The following is an 18122-nucleotide window of genomic DNA, read 5'->3' on the forward strand; positions in this document are numbered from 1 at the left end:
TCCAGCTTCTCGATCAGTACAAGCCTGTGTCGCCACCGTGCTGTGTCAAGCGCCCGTTATTCCCGATATCTCAAAGGCATGCATGATGTGTCGTCCGATTCATTGCTTACAGGAACAGACACAGGCCCAGAGCTGGAACCAGAAACACTGCCACAAGTCCCCAATACAGCTACAAATACTGGGCCATCTACTTCCCTCGTGAGCATGTCGCCCATGTGGAGAGCAATCGCCTGGACAAGTTAAATGCATTCACTTTGTCAATGCAATCCACGACTCCAAGCTCGCCATTGCCAGCCTGATTTCCTAGAAGAGTCTAGCCGCGGTGTTGGTACGAAGGAATTGTTTAATTATTCACGAGACCACTCCATCAATGACGGTGAGTATTGCCACCCTCAGCCCCTACAATTGGCTGTACAGCTGGTATCTCCTCCTTGACCTCTCAGATTGGCACTAGGACTCCGCTGCACTGAGGTCTGGAATAGTGGTGCCATACAAACTGGCAATGTTTCTACTGCTTTACTGTCTAGCATGGAAAGCGAATCCCGAAATTCGAAAAACTATAATCTACTGCAAAGAAACAACAACAGGGTGATAGCCAGAATTTCGGGAGACAAATATAGCTAGACGAACACGGGGATTGTCTCACGTCTGTAAAAGACATTTATAATGGGTAGATTGTATTTTGGATTTAGTATTAATATTATTCTACCTGAAAGAAATTGTGAACTCGTCTTTCCCGCTAAGTTCATGGTCCAGATAGCGATCAAATTGTTTCCCTGGATCAGATTTTAACCCAGTAGGACAATTCTGGGGTGGGGGTGCTATCTGAATCTTGCCTTTGCCTTCAGATGAAGGGAATAGATTCTGATCTCTGGTGGTGGTGCAAGTACAGTGCTCTCTGGTCTCTACGTACCCTTTAGGTTGTAGTCATCCAGTTTTCTCTACTGTCGAATAACGATGATAGATAATCGAAACCAGGGTCCAAGAGCCATGCGGGAACGATCTGCTTTCCCCTACATACCCAATGTATCGATCTATCCCTTCGAGAGAGAATAGTCCAGCACTGCCTAATAGATCACCAACAGTGGCATACACCCTATACATTGTATTCATTACGGAGCACCTCGGTTGGTCGAGTACAGAACCTTCCAATAACAAAGCAAGCAAGTGTCAACTGCGTCGCAAATGGGGTGAGGCAAATAATACCAATACGAGATCTAACTGGTGAATCAGAAGACAGCGTAGAGAGCTGGCCGGGAGTAAGTCCTCCATGTCGTCTATTGTGATCATTCCGGAGTTTCGGGTTAAAAGCTGTATATCGTAAATTACCTGGCAGTATAGGTACATATACAAGTGCTATTAAATAACAATTCCTTACACTATAGTATTACAAAGTTGATATAGGAAATTTAAGCCAATGTACTTTAAAACTGCTCGAGTGGAACTCTATATAACCTTGAACCAGGGCTTACTCTGCCAACATTGACAAGGCATCCGGAATGTAAATCGGTTCTCTAGGTAAGAAAAGCAAAACGTCCTACCAGGTGATGATAAAGTGAAGTGGGTAGGGTAGTTTATGAAACTGGAGTTGTTGATTCGGGAATTGGCTGCGGTGATGCTGCTGTCATTTGGCCCCTCCTAGGCATGTTTTGCAAGCAAATCCATCATGGTTCTCCAGACGAAATGTCAGCCAGATAGCCTCAAGCCGAAGCAAGCGCCTTCCCCTCAATATGTTGCTTCTAGTACTGATCATGAAGGTCATGGTCTGGTAGAGACAAATTATCCTCCATTTCGGTCAGTCTCCCGTGGGTTAGCTATGTGACAGACTCGGCAATCGCCTGGTTAGGTTAATTGCGGCGTAGGGTCACCAGTAGAGGTTTTTGTTGCTGTGCCTTCCAGTCCTCCCTTCCATATGTGTCTCTGGTTCGCATTCCCGTTGAGTAGGTAAAAGATTACCAGAAGGGCTTGGGATTTATTTTACCCATGCTGGGTTAGCATAAGCCAAATTATATTCAACTTGCAATGTATCCCGGCATTAGTTCTATTTGTATGCTGTCACTTCTTCTCTGAAAGCCCTTGATATCTTATGATAGGTCCGTAATAGCCTGGCAAGATTCCGCGGTGGTCTGGCCACACCTGTATAGCGCCACATCCTTCGACCCCGCCCTGTTAGCGAAGTCAGAATAGAGGAGTCAAACTCAAATATAAATGGGTTTCACCCCTTATGATGATTGCCGCTGGTAGCATCCAGACTCTGCAACAGCAGAGAGTCTGGCATTAAGGAACAATTCAAATATTATAATACTTTAGGCCCTACGGTCTCCGAGGACACTGTCAGTGACTGGAGACGGCGTCCATTCGCTCCCTTTCTTCATGCGTTGGTTGGTCTGCTTCGTTTAATTTGCCGGCGTTCGGTGTATTTAGGCTAAGTAAATAGGATGTCGGCTCCTTGGAGTCCGTCTCCTCCGGCATAGCGGCCATAGAAAGGCACGCTGTATGGGTATGAATACTACTCCTGCTATTCCATAGGGTATTAACTGTATGTCCTCATCTCCGCGGGCTGGATATGATTCTGGTTTGGATGGGTGTACTGGGACGTTAGTGTAATGGTTTCTTCATCACGAAATATATTGCATTTAGATTAGGGGACCCACTAGGGACCCTGAGTAACCCCGGATCTCCGCAATTTCAGTCGGATCGAGTTAATATAAGGAAACTTTGAAGCGCCTTCCTCGGTACATGGTCGCTGCAAATGAACATTATAGGTCCGGAGACGAGTATACCATTTCTGAGCACGGGAGAAGTGATCATCTAGTGTGTTGGTTGTCTGCTAGTTGCTGCCGTTGACCTATCCAACCCTTACCATCTCGCGCACGGTGTCTGTGATGGGAAAATTTAACCATAGGTCTAGTTGAGACATTTCTAGATGCCGAGGTATAGCGAGTACTCAGTCAGGAAGGACATGGCTATAAAAATGACCGTTTACTCGCCAAATATGAATGTCTATCAGCTCTCAGCACTCTCCCATTATAACGAGTTCAACCAGCTTTCTCCATTCTTCCCATCATCATGAACCTCCGCCTATTGATTTCTACCCTGGCTGCGACTGCAGTAGCCAGCCCAGTAGACCTTCAGGGCCGCCAAGGTATGTTAACAAAGTCTCTGCTACCTGATGTAAAGGCTGACCATCCTGAGCAGTGACAGATGGAAATGAGCTGCGAGATGGGCCTTGCAAGCCCATCACCTTCATTTTTGCCCGAGGTTCCACAGAGCCTGGTCTCTTGGTGAGTTTCAGTTCACCTGGATCGGCCGGGGAAATACTCAAGGTGATCAGGGCATCTCTACTGGGCCAGCTGTATGCAGCCGGTTGAAGCTGTCGAGAGTAGGTGATGTCGCTTGTCAGGGAGTCGGACCTAGATACCGAGCGGACCTACCGTCCAATGCGCTGCCAGAAGGAACATCCCAGATTGCAATCGCAGAGGCGAAGGAATTGTTCGAACTAGCGGCCTCAAAGTGTCCCGACACTCAGGTCGTGGCCGGCGGATACAGGTATGTTGAGAGCATCATCAACTTAGTCGTGCATCGAAGCTGATGAAAACACCTAGTCAAGGATCAGCTGTCATGGCTGGCTCCATTAGGCGTCTCTCAGCGAACTTACAGGAGAAAATAAAAGGTGTTGTCCTTTTCGGCTATACTCGCAACGCCCAGGAGCATGGCCAGATTCCGAACTTCACTCAGGATAAGGTCAAGGTATACTGTGCCCCGGGCGATCTCGTCTGCCACGGGACTCTCATTGTCGCACCACCGCACTTTACATACGTGTCTGACGCAGGAGATGCAAGCAATTTCCTTCTGTCCAAGGTAGGCGTCTAGACTTGGGTCTCATCCGCTTCGCTCTTCTGTTGGTTGACCGAATGCTCTCCCTGACACTGGGCTTCTGGCCCCTTCTTCCCACCTTGCTCCCCTGTTCTCGTGTTGATGGTAATGGGCCATCATGGTCCTGGTACATTCATTTGCTATGAATAGCCTTGTAGTGCGAGATGATCGAACTTATGGACCTTGTACTCCCCGTGGCGAGAATTGAAAATTGGATTTTGTTTTTTACAGTAGTAGTCTCATTGAAGGACAATGAGAAGCTGTCATATAACTATGTGTGTTGTGCGAGATGTCAACATGTCAACATGAAGTATTCGAAGCGTTGCCGAAGGCCTTCGAGAGATAGACACACAATAGGAATAGAGTGATCCTGGACTAAAGAGCCGAACTAATGCAAATTACTGTATTCGTACAAGGAGAGATGAAAGTTGATATATGGAAATATTTATGGATTGTCTTTCATATACAGTATTATATACTTCACGCGGGTCAGCGTTAATGATATTTCCAGCCCTTACAGTCAACCGGACCCCTCTCTCTATGACCTCCCAATCATATCTCGAAATATAGACAAATGAATTCAATATCAAAAGCCGACGGGGTTGACACTATCCATTTTCCACACGGACAGGAGGTCATGCCGGGATACACACCCCCGCCTCAGAGGCGATTTTTTGATTAAAAGTATTATACTCGCCCATCATGACCGGCATAAGGGCGCAATTCTGCAGTTCCACTTCCGGGATGTAATTGTGGCGCCGACGCTTCATCAACGTCTTGATAAACCACCACGTTTGTTGAAAATCAACTCCGGAAAGCGCGGCTATGTTTGTATACCCAGCGAGATCCATAGCATGCAGCTTGCTGAGACAGAAATGTGTTGAAATGTAGTATCGCCGAGTCTTCGTTATGTGGCTGGCTTGGGCCAACCGGGAATATCCGCAAACCATCTCGATCGATAAATCTCATCCCCCTCGTTTATATCTTGCTTCACCCCGTCGACCACAAGGTTGGTATGGTTGCCCCGAAGCAATCGCCACAGAGACTGCACATAGACGAAGCTTCCATCCGGGGCGAGGCTGAAGCCCTTAAGGTCCGACTCGGGCAGTTCGAGGTATTCTCCGGCGCGGTTGAAGCCGTGGCGATCGTTGGTCGTCACCTCGAACCCTTGCATGTACGTATCAATAACACCTTTGCTATCCAGGAAGAACTTGCGGGTGTTGAGGTCAAAGGCGTGTAGGCCTCGATCTTGCGACATGAGAAACTTGCGCTCATGGGGAACGGGGACGAGATCATGCGGTCCACACCACCATGGATACCCGGGACCCCATTCCGTCTCCTGATCCCATGCCTCGGCGAGTCGATACATGAATTCGTCGGTGTCTTCCAGCTCGCCGGTGGTCGCATTGTAGGGATAGCCCTGCAGGGTGCCATAAGCGGGAATTGGGTCGGACCCATCGGCCGCGGCGTCCGTCCCAGCGGCCCACAGCATCTGTTCTTGCTCATCCCAAATCATGCCGTGGATGGCGCGTAGGCCGGTGATATTCTGCAAGATCGGCGGTTCATCGACCAGCGGGTTATCGACACTGGAGTTGTAGACAAGGATGCCGTCCCATGGGTTGGAACCGGTTGTCCCGACAGCCACCCGATCGCCCGGCAAGGGTTCCAAGGTATGAGAGTTCCACAGGAATTCATTCTGTCGGCAGACCGCGAAGGTGATCAGTTTGTCCGTCTCCGGGTTCTCAGGGGTATGGTTGATGATCAGAACGAGATCGCTGTAGATGGCCGCAATTTGGGTCCCGTTTCGAATCCACTTGACTTCGGTTGCATCGTTGGCATCGCTATACAGACAGTGTCTGATATACGGGGGTAGTTCTTGGGTCACGTCGTCTCGACCCCAAGACCATTTCACGATTCCGGCTCGATCGTGGACCTTGAGCAGTGGTGGGATGCCGTAGACGCCGGTGATGATATCATCCCAGTATTCATCGGTCTCTTCTGCGGGTGGAGGAGTCACCGCGGAAGGTGTTGTGCTAGGTTGTGATGTCGGAGTTTGGATGATGGGTGTAGACAATTGCGTTGAACTGGGTAGCGGAGCCACCACCTGCTGATGTTCCGGCCTCAACCTCGCCTGAGGTTGAATCGGGCGCAGGGACAGGTCGGACACCTGGTTGGCGACATAAAGAAACCAAGTAAGAATGGTCCTGACCATTGTCTGGAGTCGTTTCCTGTCTTCCCCTACGAAGGGGCCCCGATAGGGCTTGGGGGGGAAAGGGGGGGGTGTACCCAATAAATATGGATCGCTGCTATCAGGCCAAGAAATGAACCAAAACGAGTACGGATGAATAGCGGATTCCGATGAGTAAGAAGATATGCTCTGCATATGAAATTATGATCTTCCGAATTCGTACGCACGCGACCATGAGTGTATCTGATCCCCTTTACTCTTTTTGATGAACCAATAATCGACGATAATTCTGGGAGGATGACGATGGCACCAATTCAGCCACACGCTAGATATGCCTAGTTTTCGGGTCTTTTTCTGGACTTTTCCTGGTTTCTTTCTCTCTCTCTTTTATTTTTTTTACCTTTCTTTTTCTTCTGATACTTTAGTCCGTTTGCTTTGGCCAGTGAGCTTTGCCTCTGGTTCGAAACATTTCGACAAGGATTCATTTCTTCCTCTCCTTTCCCGGCAAAAATCACCATCGCTGACATGAGAGCCAAGGAACCGAATGAGCTGGATGGGGCCGTGTCCCCATATAGGCAACGATAGTCGTCCGGCTTTCCCCAGTCAGTGTCGACCGTTCCGCTAGAGTGGGCCCCAAGCGTCGTCATGGGCTTCAAGCGAAACGCCGAGTGCAGCCAATAATTCTCATCCCCTCCGTTTCTGGTGAAGTGCATTTTCATGATTCAAACCTCCGAACGCTAAGATCCAGTAATGGTGGTGGCGTCCAGTGGTCAGACATGGGCTTTTACGTGGCGTAGGGCTGATACTCGGTCCGGTTAAAGGACGTGGACAGATTACGATCACCGACCTAAAGGGGGAGAAGAATACTAAGCTTCTCCTGATCTTCATGAGCCCGGACGATTTGCTCTCCCTCAGACCTATTGATTTCCTCGTACCTATTATCGTTTCAATTTTTTTTTCTTCTTTTGTCTTCAACGTGGCATCAGAGAATTCCACCCGGTACTTTTAGGGAAGAATTCCGAGCGCATCCGTGCCTGCCAAGCCCTCGGCCTTAGTCACCAGAATCGGTTCGGCATTAGGGAGGTTGTGGCTTGCCTTGGCAATCCCATCCGTCCAACAGGGGGTAAAGAGTGGACCAGCGCTCGGTGTACTCCTTCTCCGCAGGAAATCACTCGTAGGCCTTTGTCCTACCGACCTGCACGCTAAAATTCAGGAGAGACATGAAATCCTGGAGCCAATGGCATTGGAATCGGGCAAGGGGCCGCGTGAGACAACTATCTAGAACTCCTTTTCAATGAAAAATAACTCGGTATGGCCTCCCAAATCAAATGCCAAGTACCAATCCCCTTTCACCTGGCTTGTTGGGGACAATATGTGACATGGAGTATGGAGTAGGGCTGCATCAGCGTGGAGAAACACCTGACAGCCTATCAGATCGAGAGTTGACCTCTCCAACCGCCGAAAAAAAAATTACTAAAAGTGGCATAGGCCAAGCCCAGCTAACTAATGGCTGGTCGGTATCACCCTTACTTAATCTAGTCTTGTTTGTTGGTTTCTCTCCCTTCGTTGAAAGTAGAGGCTAGGGGGTTATAGCTACGTTGACTCTTCGGAAATATACCCTGAGTGCACCTAAGAGCTGCATGGAATTACCGAATGACACGGGTCATGGAAGTAATTGGAAGTAATTGGAACATATCTAAACCTATCATATCTAAACACCTCAACAATAGGCGTCATTCTCGGGCGAGATCATGTCGAGTTCGAGTTGTCGGCGCACGACCAGGCCGCCGAACCGCCTGATTCGCTGTAGCTATTAACCACACTGACAATGGACCCATAGGTTCCGGCAACCGTCAGGAAGGACCCGCAGAGGACCACGAAAACACTCCAGCAGACCATCAACGTCCACTGAGCCGTTCGTTCCTGTTTGCCCTGGCTCCAGTTATCGTAGAGCCACATGCAGCCCATGGGCTGGAACGACATCAGCGTCCCGAGCAAAGCTCCGATGAGCGAGACGAGCTTGTCGAAGACGGGGATGGCACTGGCGATCACGTATGCAATCAGGGTGACCCCGAAGGTGCAACTAAGCCAGGTGCCCCAGTGGATCATGGTATTGGCCGTCACATGCTTAGAGCCTCGTAAGATGCGCAGGAAGATGTACTTTGCTGGGAGCTACGGAGAGGTTAGTGTATGCAAACTACCATTTGTTCTATGTGCGAAGGCTCGTACATGGGTGACAATGGTGGTGGTGACGATCAAACCCGGCAAGGCAAACCCATAGGAGACCTTTTTCACCATTACCCCGGCTGATCCAAGGGCCGGGGAGGCAACATAAGATCCACAGTAATAATAGACTACACAGCCAATCGTGATATACACGGCGGTTACCCCCGCCTGACAGATGAGCAACGCTTGAGTGTAATACTGAGGGTCGCGCATCTCCGATACGATGCTGAAGAATCCGGATGTGCCAGAGTACGCAAAGACAATTGACGAGACAGCCGTAATCGCCTGGCTAAAACTCGGATTGTTGATAATCTTGTAGTCGGAGACCCAGACACCGTCCTGCTGCCGCGCCTCAGGACGGTCTTGAATTCCAACCGCGATGGTCACGATGAGAACTGTCCAAGTCAAGTCGTTAGTCGATCACCGTGAATATAGAAGGGGAAGAAAGGGCTTACTCGCGGTCAGAATACACACCAGCCCGATCCACGCCAGCCAAGTGATACGGCCGAGGGTTCGGATACTGGAGAGCATGAAACCGACGATGGCAGCCACTGCCACAAAGATAGCAGTGCATGCCCCGTGGGTGGAGACAGCGTTCAGACCGATGGAAATTCCGAGCATGCCAGAACCAGAAACGAAGACCCAATCTATTCACTGTTAGACGGGCCATATACGGCATTTGTTGGGTCATTTACACAGCCAGAAGGCAAGGCCAAAGACTTCGCGGCCAACACGGCCAAAGATCAACCCGCCGACATCGTCGACGCTGTAGACCGAACGATGGCGAAGTTTAAAGGCACCGATCATGTAGTCGGACCATGTGGTGATTACGGCCACGGCACAGAGGCAGATGATCCCGGGGGCCAGACCTAATGTATCAAAGGCAGACGGAATAGAAAGGACCCCCAGGCCGATCTGAGTCTTCATCATGAGAGCGACAGTTCCCAGCCATCCTACCTGCCAGTGTGTCAGTTTGGAGGGAGAAGTAGAGGGGGGGGGGTGGGGAGGGTTCTTGTTTATTCTGTCTCGCGGGGATGCATACGTTACGATAGTTGGGCCCATTTTCGGTGACCTCGCCAAAGACATCGTCGTTCACGTAGGTGGGCACATCGTCGACTTCCCCGGTCTGTGAAGGAACTGGGCCCAGGTCGTGAGAGTTTTCTTTGGATTTGAGGATTATCGACATCATGTTGGATATATGCGAACCAGCGCCAGATGAGGCTCAGGACCACATTGGGGATGTGGGACGCTGAGACCTTTTTAAATTTGTGCATCGCCTCAATTAAAATTGGCTGAGAGAGGATCGGACCGTCGTCGTTGTAACTTCTTTCGCGCAAGTTGAGCGGGCCAGTATCTGATAGCGTGCCGGATATGGCTGACTTGACATCACAGCATGGAAATCACCCTTTATCATGCTTTTGAAGACTATCCCGCAAATTGCGTAGCACTATGTGGCAAGATCGACACCTCGGGGGCTCTGCCGATGATCAATGTCTCAGATATCCGACGTTGGACGGGTCCCGGGAAGGACTCCGCGATCCACCTTTTTCTCCACGATATCGCGGAGGACTGCGGGGAAAATGTCACCAGTGGTCCAACAAATCATCTCGAGTGATAAGGTGAACCCTCATACGATGTCTCTTCGGGAAAACACCGCATCCGGTTGCTCGTTTCACTTGACTGTGTGCCTAAGTCGAGAGTCCTATTGACCCGCAACGAGGCGATGTATATCCGCGTGAATGTAGCATCTGGACTATCCAGTGTTTATTCTAGTATTTGTGTCTCTTTTGACCTTAACAAGATATGAACAGAAGGGTCGTACCGGGTAAGTTGGGTATCTCATCTGTGGGCATGGGCGGGCCGGATGCTACACCAGCCGGATTAGGAAATAGTGAGGGTAGCTAAGAACGTGGGAACCATGGATGGACCTCGAGATGAGGTTACTTTACCCATTCCCCAGGGGATATTACTAGGTTTCTTGTCACCGGAAATAGCAATGGTTCACAAATGACTTCCTTTCGAATGTGCTGGTGGAGGACTGGAGTTTGTCAAGACCACAAGGGGAAGGGTAGCTTGATTGTGTGAATAAGGGGCGTTAAGGATATATGGTATTTATGCAGTTTAAACTAGCTAGAAAGAGGAGGGAAATGGCAGGCAACCAGAATGAGAGAGGAGAAGAATAAACTAAGCAAGGAGACAGTACTCACGAGGGAAAATATTACTCAACTTATCCTAGAGCACTGTCTCTAAACCTTTAATCTATCCCGATATTCTAATTTGATAGAAAACCTCAAAGCCGCCAATCATCAATGAGCTCGGAACTAAAGACCGATGTGCTAGACGCATCTCCGGGAAAGTCTCCCATCAAATGCTCCATTCATATCGCACGTTCAAGACCATCTTATCTGGTCCTTCCTTGACCACGCGAGGCTGCAGTCAATGTTTACGCCGGGAGGCCAGCCGATAGACTGTCAAAGGCCATGGCTCCTTCGATTCGAGCATGACAAGTACGGATAGCGTATATGTATGCATATATATTGGAGGGACACAACGCCCACTCCCTAATCTAGGTGAATACTGTATACGATTTATCTAGATAGACCACCAACGTACCAAGCAATGGTTGTTTTACACTCGAGCAAAGCTGCATCACCCGCAACCCTGGGCGCTTTTGCTTACCGGCGTGGACCAGGCGCATCGCGAAATACGATTGGCAAAGGCCCACTCACAGTGCGCTCTGTGTCGACCTCGGTGTTAACTGAAGTCAAGAGTGCCCCAAATGCCACACTCGCTCCTCTATCAGCCCTGCCAACGGGCGTGTTACTCCGATCCCTGCTGGTGGCTACCATTACGTCCAAGCCCTACCTGCTCCGCCCGTCTCTCTCAATCTTATCCCTCCTATCCAAGTCCAACCGTGGCTGGTTGTTGAACGTAGACCGCAGTATCATTCTTCATAGCATCCTGAAATGGACCTTCTACAAGCAATTCTGTGCCGGGGAAACGGGAGCGGAGTCTAGGGCTACTGTTCAACATCTGAAGGACATGGGCTTTCAGGGGACGATATTAACATACGCAAAAGAAATTGTCTTTGATCATTCGACCCATACTCAGCAAGGGCTTGGCGTCACTACTGAACAAGTCGACCAAGATAATGCCACCGAGAAGCATTGTCCCCACATTGAAGCCTGGCGAACGGGCACCTTAAAGACCATCGACCTGCTTGGTGAGGAGGATTACCTGGCTATGAAGTATGGGCCTTCGCCCACGCACCTGTGTGACGGATCGCTGACCATTCCAGGCTAACAGGCGCCGGACCGACCGTGGCGAAAGCCTTTGCTGCAGGACAAATGCCCCCTCAACAGATGATCGATGCCCTGGAAGAGATCTGCGAAAAGTGCAAAGTGAAAGGGGCTCGCGTCCTGGTTGACGCTGAGTCTCAACACTTCCAACGTGGGATCCAACGTGTCACACTCGAGGTCATGCGCCAGTTTAATCGGGATGGATACGCGCTGGTTTATAACACCTACCAAGCCTATCTCAAAAGTATTCCCACTACTTTAGCCCACCATCTCGCTGCTGCCAGTGACGATGGATTTACCCTCGGGCTCAAGCTTGTGCGCGGCGCGTATATTGCGTCCGACGATCGCTCTTTGATTCACGACACGAAACAGGACACCGATGAGGCGTACAACTCTATCGCACAGGGCGCGCTTAGAAAGGAGATTGGGGAATTTGGAGCAAAGAATGGCCGTCCCTTCCCATCGGTGAACCTCTTTCTCGCCAGTCATAACAAGGCCAGCGTGTTGGCTGCTCACAGTCTCCATCAGCAGCGGACAATGGAGAAGTTGCCAACGGTGCCCGTGGGATTTGCTCAACTCCACGGCATGTCAGACGATGTCAGTTTTGGCCTGTTGCAATTGAAAGGCCCCGGTGGGTCTCCACAAGTCTACAAATGCTCCACCTGGGGTGGAATGGGGGAGTGTCTGGCATATCTCCTTAGGCGTGCGATTGAGAATCGGGATGCTGTGTCGAGAACCCAGGATGAATTTCAAGCGTTGAAGAGGGAGGTGGGAAGACGACTGAAGGCCTTTGTTACCTTCTCTACTTAACGAATATCCAACTAGAAGTGCATTTTACGACTACCGATATGATATTTCACTACTAGACTATATGTACTGTCGCCGTGAATGGTCGCTGGCGCAGCCCTAACTACATGACTACACCCTGTTGGACCTCCCCTTCATAGATTGGGAATCTGGAAAACATAAACCACAGCCATGCACCATAAGTGAGGGGGATCGTCCCTTAGAAACTACTTTAGACTCGGCATCCAAAGCCGTCTGTCCATCTTATCGTAATCGGGATCCCTTGCCGGCTCCACGGATCTGATTCCATAGCTTTTCCTCGCCCAGTGCACCGCAGCTATCATAGTAAAAATAATTATTAGTATTCCTCACAAAAGGCACCCGTTCGAATACGAAGCCCGGAAAAGAAAAGGATACCTTCTACTATCCCGTCATGGCCAATATGAAAAACTCCACGCTTTGTGTCCTTGGCTGCGGTAAAGAGCATTCCATCCCGGTCGCAACTACAGAAATAATCCTAACATACTACAGGCAACTTAGGAAGCGCCATTCTCAAGAGTTTGATCGATAGACCTCAAGATCAAAAAGCTGCTGTACTATTTACTCGATTCATCGCATCGGTCCGAAGTCAAGAGTCAGAACATCGATTGACCGCACAATTCTCCGCTTATTCCCAGAATTTATCAATCTCCCGGGACAGTCTCAACGCGGTTCAAGAATCGGATATTGTAGTGTTGGCCGTTGACCCCGCGGTCGTCGAGACGGTATTACTGACTGCCGGCCTTCGCGATGCCTTAGCGGACAAGCTGCTGATCAGCGTCGCGGCGGGCTGGACCCGGCAGAAGCTCGAGACAACCCTCTATGGCAGCCCAACGACCTCCGAAAATACCAAGGGTCGCACGTGGGTAGTACGCACGCTGCCTAATATCGCTGCGTCAGTCTCGCAGAGCCTCACGGCCATCGAGATCTCCGAGCCAGAGCTCCCTGACCAGTACCGGCAGATCACCGATGCGATCTTTTCAAACCTGGGGAAGACGGTCCATATCCCCCCATCTTGGATGGATGCGACAACCGCGGTGGCTGGATCAACTCCCGCTTTTTTCGCTGTCATTGTCGATGCAATGATTGATGCCGCCGTCGCCGTGGGCGTGCCTAGGGACATGGCGCGGGCTATGATGGTTCAGGCGATGCAAGGAACCGCAACTCTTCTGCAAAGTGGAATGCATCCGGCCGTGTTGAAGGACCAGGGCACGTTGCCCGAAGGATGTACCATTGGAGGTCTGATGATCTTGGAGGAGGCAGGAGTGCGCGGCCACGTTGGTCGGGCCTTGCGAGAAGCCGTAACCATTGCGCGTCTTATGGACGGTACTCGTCATGTGAATGATACCAGACAGTAGTAGCCTTTAAAATAGCGGCCGTAAAAGCAGACTCTCATTGTTCTTCATTTTAACTCTATGGATGGGCTGGCTCGTATGTAGTTGATAAGCATCTACTTCGTACAGCTACTCATCACGATGTTTATGGAAGAACTCCCGCAGTCCTATATTCGTCAAACAACCGAATCCAAAGGCCGGAATAATCCGAACACAGCGAATGACCGTTGCGGATGGTAGATGCCTCAGGATAAGAGCGAATCTCTCGGCCCATGATACCGAGTATTGACGGTTGTACATGTCGAGACCAAGTAGATGTAAGGGGGTAGTCACCAGTTGAGACAACACCGGAACCGCGATCTGCGTGATGACGATCTTTAAGCTAGGCTGCAAGGCGAGGCTATCGGGAATGATAGACGAACAGCACGAGGCCAGGGTAAATGATCCAAAGATTGTTACCCCGTCTCGCACGAGAAAGGCCGCTGTGGCGGCTTCTAACAACGCCCTACTGGACATGCGAAGTGCTTTCTTCGCCGTGGGCTCAATACCACTTCGAAAGAGTTGCGCAAAACGGATATCCTTCCAAACTCACAGGGGAACATTGACTACAAAAGTCGTTGTATGGTTGTAAACGTAACAGGGTTAGCCCTCGACGGCCAAAACTCAGTTGTCAGGGTCTCCGTTGCATTGGCGACTGTATAGGTGGCCCCATATAGGGTCCATACAAGGCCATATAGTCGGGGAAGAATCCTCACGGTCGTTTAAGAGCGGCAAGGGTGTGGGAACGAAGACTATGGAGAATAGTCAATTTGACGATGCTTTCACCACCAGGGCTCTGCCGCGCGCTCTCGTAAGCTAGTTATTCGAACTCGACCATTTCCAGTATAAAATACCTGTCGATAATGGTCACTGTGGGCGCTATGAATGTGGCCGAAACCGCAGCAGCAGCTAGGTCCCCTGCGAGTCTTCCCCCGAGGTAGTTGCCCTAATCGCCATGGAGAGTCTGTGATACGGGATAGGCCACGAATAGATGTCACTAGTATCGTTCTTTCTGTAAAACCGTTCAACTTTCGTTACATTGTAGCATTCATTAATAGATGGACACTGCCACCGTCTCGATACGAGTGATAAGAGCCAGCAAGCCAAGTGGGGTCTTGATTGCTCTCCGTCAGAGATAATGATCTTTGGCCATGCATATCAGAGCGACGGCTTCCTTCCCGAGAGTACATGATCGCGAGAATTAGTGTCGTGGAGAATCCCCATACTTGGCATCGGGTCACTTACCGAGATCTCCAATTCATAAGTTTGAGATGTCCGCAGCTGGGAAGCTGCTGTTAATCGCAATTTAACTTTGTTACCTCAATTACCATGGCTTCCACTAAGATCTTCGCAATAAGATTGTCCACATCCGCGCGCTCCTCCACACGTACTCTGCGGCCTTTCCCATCTTCTACTCTCCAGATTCGAACCAAGGCAACCGTACCATTCAGACTCCCCGCTGCGAGAAATGAACCCAATGTGAGTACAAGGTACATAGCTAGACTGATTGCAAGGGGCTAATTTGTTCGATCGCAGCCTCTGTATACAAGGGGCTCCCTGGAGCGCGTCAAACTAGAAGAAGCCCTGACCAACCTCCGGTCCCAGCTACCTGTCCAGAGTGAGATTTTCTACAACGGTATGGCGCAAAAGGCGTCCCAGTCATGGGATCAGCCTCTTCCATCAGAACATGCGACAACGTTCACCAATTTCCCTCTTGCCTCTCGAGAGCAGGTCACAGCTTCCATTGAGTCGGCCTTGAAAGCAAAGAAGCATTGGGAAGAGACCCCCTTCCCCGATCGCGCATCCATCTTCCTGAAAGCGGCAGAGTTAGTCACAACGAAATATCGCTATGAGCTGATCGCGGCGACCATGCTGGGCCAAGGCAAAAATGTTTGGCAGGGTGAGATTGATGCTGCCGCCGAATTGGCAGACTTCTTCCGGCTGAACTGCAATTTTGCGGCGGAGTTGCTGGAAAAGCAACCGACACGGGGCACTGATGGAATGTGGAGGTATGCACTGCCCTGCACATTGTATCAGACGGAAGAGACAACTAACCCTTCCCAGTCGCATAGATTATCGCCCTCTCGAGGGATTTGTGTACGCTGTCTCGCCCTTCAACTTCACTGCATTGGGTGGCAGCTTGGTCTCTGCCCCGGCTTTGATAGGCAACGTGGTCGTATGGAAGCCCTCCCCATCCAGTATCTACGCAAGCACTCTAGTCTATAAGATTCTGCTTGAGGCCGGCCTGCCTCCGGATGTGGTACAGTTTGTGCCGGGAGATGCGGCAGAGGTGACTGACCTGGTGCTCGCCCACCGTGACTTTGCTGGTCTGAACTTCATCGGCTCCTCAGACGTCTTCCGGAGTATCTATAGCAAGATCGGCGATGGAATTGCAAAGAAGACATATCGCGAGTTCCCTCGGGTCGTCGGAGAGACGAGTGGCAAGAACTTCCATCTCGTCCACAATTCGGCTGATATCCTAAGCGCTGTCAACCACACCATCCGTGGTGCGTTCGAGTATCAAGGTCAGAAGTGCTCGGCGACCTCTCGTCTGTATCTCCCGGAGAGCCGTGCCGAGGAGTTCTTGACAGCCTTGACGGCTGGGGTCAAGGATATCACGATTGGAAGCCCTGATCAAGACTTCGAGGCGTTCATGGGCCCAGTGATTCACCGTCAGTCCTTCAATAAGATCAAGTCGATTATTGACGCCAGCAACAAGGATCCTACCTTGACCTTGCTGGCCGGAGGCACATACGATGACTCGACCGGCTTCTTCATTCACCCGACAGTCTACCAAGCGCAATCCCCCGACCACCGCCTGTTCGACGAGGAAATCTTCGGTCCCGTGTTGACCGTCTATGTCTACCCTGATGACGAGTGGAGTTCCATTCTGAAGAAGGCTGATCAATCGGGCGGTGGTTTTGCGCTTACCGGCGCAGTCTTTGCGAAAGACCGCAGGGCAATCCGCGAAGCTGAGGATGCTCTTCGCTATTCGGCTGGAAACTTCTACATCAGTAAGTCGTACTTCTAGAACCCCTCACATATATTGATCTAACCCAGTCGCAGACTGCAAGACGACCGCAGCCCTCATCGGTCAGCAATCCTTCGGTGGTGCTCGTGCTAGTGGTACCAACGACAAGGCCGGCAGCTCCGATATGTTGCGGCGGTTCACAAGCCCTAGGATGATCAAGGAGGAGTTCTTCTCCCTGGAGGGTTATACCTATCCTAGCAATCACTAGAGCTGAAGATGGCGCGGAATTAGCTGGGAACGATGTATATATGAGGTTATCATGAATAGATTATGAAGATTTCTTGTTTGAATTATGCCCTTTAGCAGTAGGTAACGAATGTCTAATCTCTGCAGTGTGGACACCCTTTCGGAAGTCAATAGCAGACACCATTGTTGATAGTACGATTATTATTCTTGTGAATCTGATTATTATCATTATCTCGTATAGGACTACCTTCACATCAGCCTTTGCTCTTCTCGGTCCCTAGCAGATTGAACAAGAGAGCAAGTGCCACTGCTACAGAACTGTTTCTCTGCGGAAACTTTAGGACTGTCCCTTGCCGGAATGGGACTAGATCGTGGCCGCTTTTTGCTCAGTGATTAAGCCCAGAGTGTAAGCTCCTCCGAGTATATAACAGAAGATCATATATCGCCATTAAATGCGTGAGCTTGTGAATTGGTCCAGCAGATTTCTGCAACATATCTTCAATTTCCTAATTCAGGTGCTGCCACTTTTGTAGGATAGCACATAACCTTTCCCTGAGTACTTTATGGGCAGGTATGATACTGTCCATAGTAGCGACGGCTATCGATCTATAAAATGCGGTTTGGAAAAGGCTGTATGAAAGGCTATAAAATTAGTTACAAGGTTGAGCTATAGCTGAGCAGGATCAACTATATTTTTGGGGTATATCAATTGATTCAGAGGAGGAAACAATCTGCAGCAGGCATTTATTTTAAACACTAATGATAGGTACATATGTAATTAGATAAATATGAAAAAACAAGGGCTTCCTTTATTCCACAATTACCCCTGAGATAACACAAGAGTATAGCAGCTTCCATTGACATTTGCCCAGATCAACAGATTATGGATTACCTATAGCCTAAACATTACCACCTCCCTGCATGCCACGGGCGCTGCGCGCCGTTGCCACAAAGAGGCTGTAGCAGGAAAGATTCTATTGCCGTGCCGCTAGCTGCATAGAACCACTGTATGTTCTGCAGGGGTAGAAGGTTATTGATATCTAGATGGGCTGTGAGGCTGTGATTTGCCACTGCTAGTTATCTGCTAAGAAGGGCTCTATGCAGCCTACAGAATAATG

At 50.0% G+C, this 18122-nt stretch overlaps 7 protein-coding genes across 7 annotated transcripts; 4 read left to right on the forward strand and 3 right to left on the reverse strand.

The window, feature by feature from the left end:
* Window positions 1-3069: 3069 nt before the first annotated feature.
* BDW43DRAFT_299853 (cutinase family protein) lies at window positions 3070-3873 on the forward strand (the record flags this gene model as incomplete). Its single annotated transcript, XM_032044794.1, has 4 exons — window positions 3070-3145; window positions 3199-3284; window positions 3335-3549; window positions 3606-3873. The coding sequence occupies 4 exons, from the start codon at window positions 3070-3072 to the stop codon at window positions 3871-3873; spliced, it is 645 nt and encodes a 214-aa protein (XP_031901030.1).
* A 910-nt stretch (window positions 3874-4783) lies between these two features.
* BDW43DRAFT_299854 (uncharacterized protein) lies at window positions 4784-6088 on the reverse strand (the record flags this gene model as incomplete). The annotated part of the gene is made up of 1 exon (XM_032044795.1): window positions 4784-6088. The coding sequence occupies one exon, from the start codon at window positions 6086-6088 to the stop codon at window positions 4784-4786; it is 1305 nt and encodes a 434-aa protein (XP_031901031.1).
* Window positions 6089-7813: 1725 nt separating this feature from the next.
* On the reverse strand, window positions 7814-9634 carry BDW43DRAFT_319022 (putative amino acid transporter (Mtr); the record flags this gene model as incomplete). The annotated part of the gene is made up of 5 exons (XM_032048812.1): window positions 9333-9634; window positions 9043-9247; window positions 8746-8937; window positions 8294-8685; window positions 7814-8236 (listed from the first exon to the last, which is right to left on the reverse strand). The coding sequence occupies exons 1-5, from the start codon at window positions 9477-9479 to the stop codon at window positions 7814-7816; spliced, it is 1359 nt and encodes a 452-aa protein (XP_031901032.1). The 5' UTR covers window positions 9480-9634.
* A 1275-nt stretch (window positions 9635-10909) lies between these two features.
* On the forward strand, window positions 10910-12399 carry BDW43DRAFT_319024 (FAD-linked oxidoreductase-like protein; the record flags this gene model as incomplete). Its single annotated transcript, XM_032048813.1, has 2 exons — window positions 10910-11538; window positions 11589-12399. 2 exons carry the CDS (start codon window positions 10910-10912, stop codon window positions 12397-12399), a joined length of 1440 nt encoding a protein of 479 aa, XP_031901033.1.
* Window positions 12400-12808: 409 nt separating this feature from the next.
* Window positions 12809-13772, forward strand: BDW43DRAFT_310553 (pyrroline-5-carboxylate reductase family protein; the record flags this gene model as incomplete). The annotated part of the gene is made up of 2 exons (XM_032046963.1): window positions 12809-12851; window positions 12907-13772. 2 exons carry the CDS (start codon window positions 12809-12811, stop codon window positions 13770-13772), a joined length of 909 nt encoding a protein of 302 aa, XP_031901034.1.
* A 105-nt stretch (window positions 13773-13877) lies between these two features.
* Window positions 13878-14264, reverse strand: BDW43DRAFT_310554 (uncharacterized protein; the record flags this gene model as incomplete). The annotated part of the gene is made up of 1 exon (XM_032046964.1): window positions 13878-14264. The coding sequence occupies one exon, from the start codon at window positions 14262-14264 to the stop codon at window positions 13878-13880; it is 387 nt and encodes a 128-aa protein (XP_031901035.1).
* An 852-nt stretch (window positions 14265-15116) lies between these two features.
* BDW43DRAFT_310555 (Aldehyde/histidinol dehydrogenase) lies at window positions 15117-17026 on the forward strand (the record flags this gene model as incomplete). The annotated part of the gene is made up of 4 exons (XM_032046965.1): window positions 15117-15266; window positions 15324-15790; window positions 15852-16801; window positions 16854-17026. The coding sequence occupies 4 exons, from the start codon at window positions 15117-15119 to the stop codon at window positions 17024-17026; spliced, it is 1740 nt and encodes a 579-aa protein (XP_031901036.1).
* Window positions 17027-18122: the final 1096 nt, after the last annotated feature.

The sequence above is a fragment of the Aspergillus alliaceus genome, assembly GCF_009176365.1.
Source record: "Aspergillus alliaceus strain CBS 536.65 unplaced genomic scaffold BDW43scaffold_18, whole genome shotgun sequence".
NCBI lineage: Eukaryota > Fungi > Ascomycota > Eurotiomycetes > Eurotiales > Aspergillaceae > Aspergillus > Aspergillus alliaceus.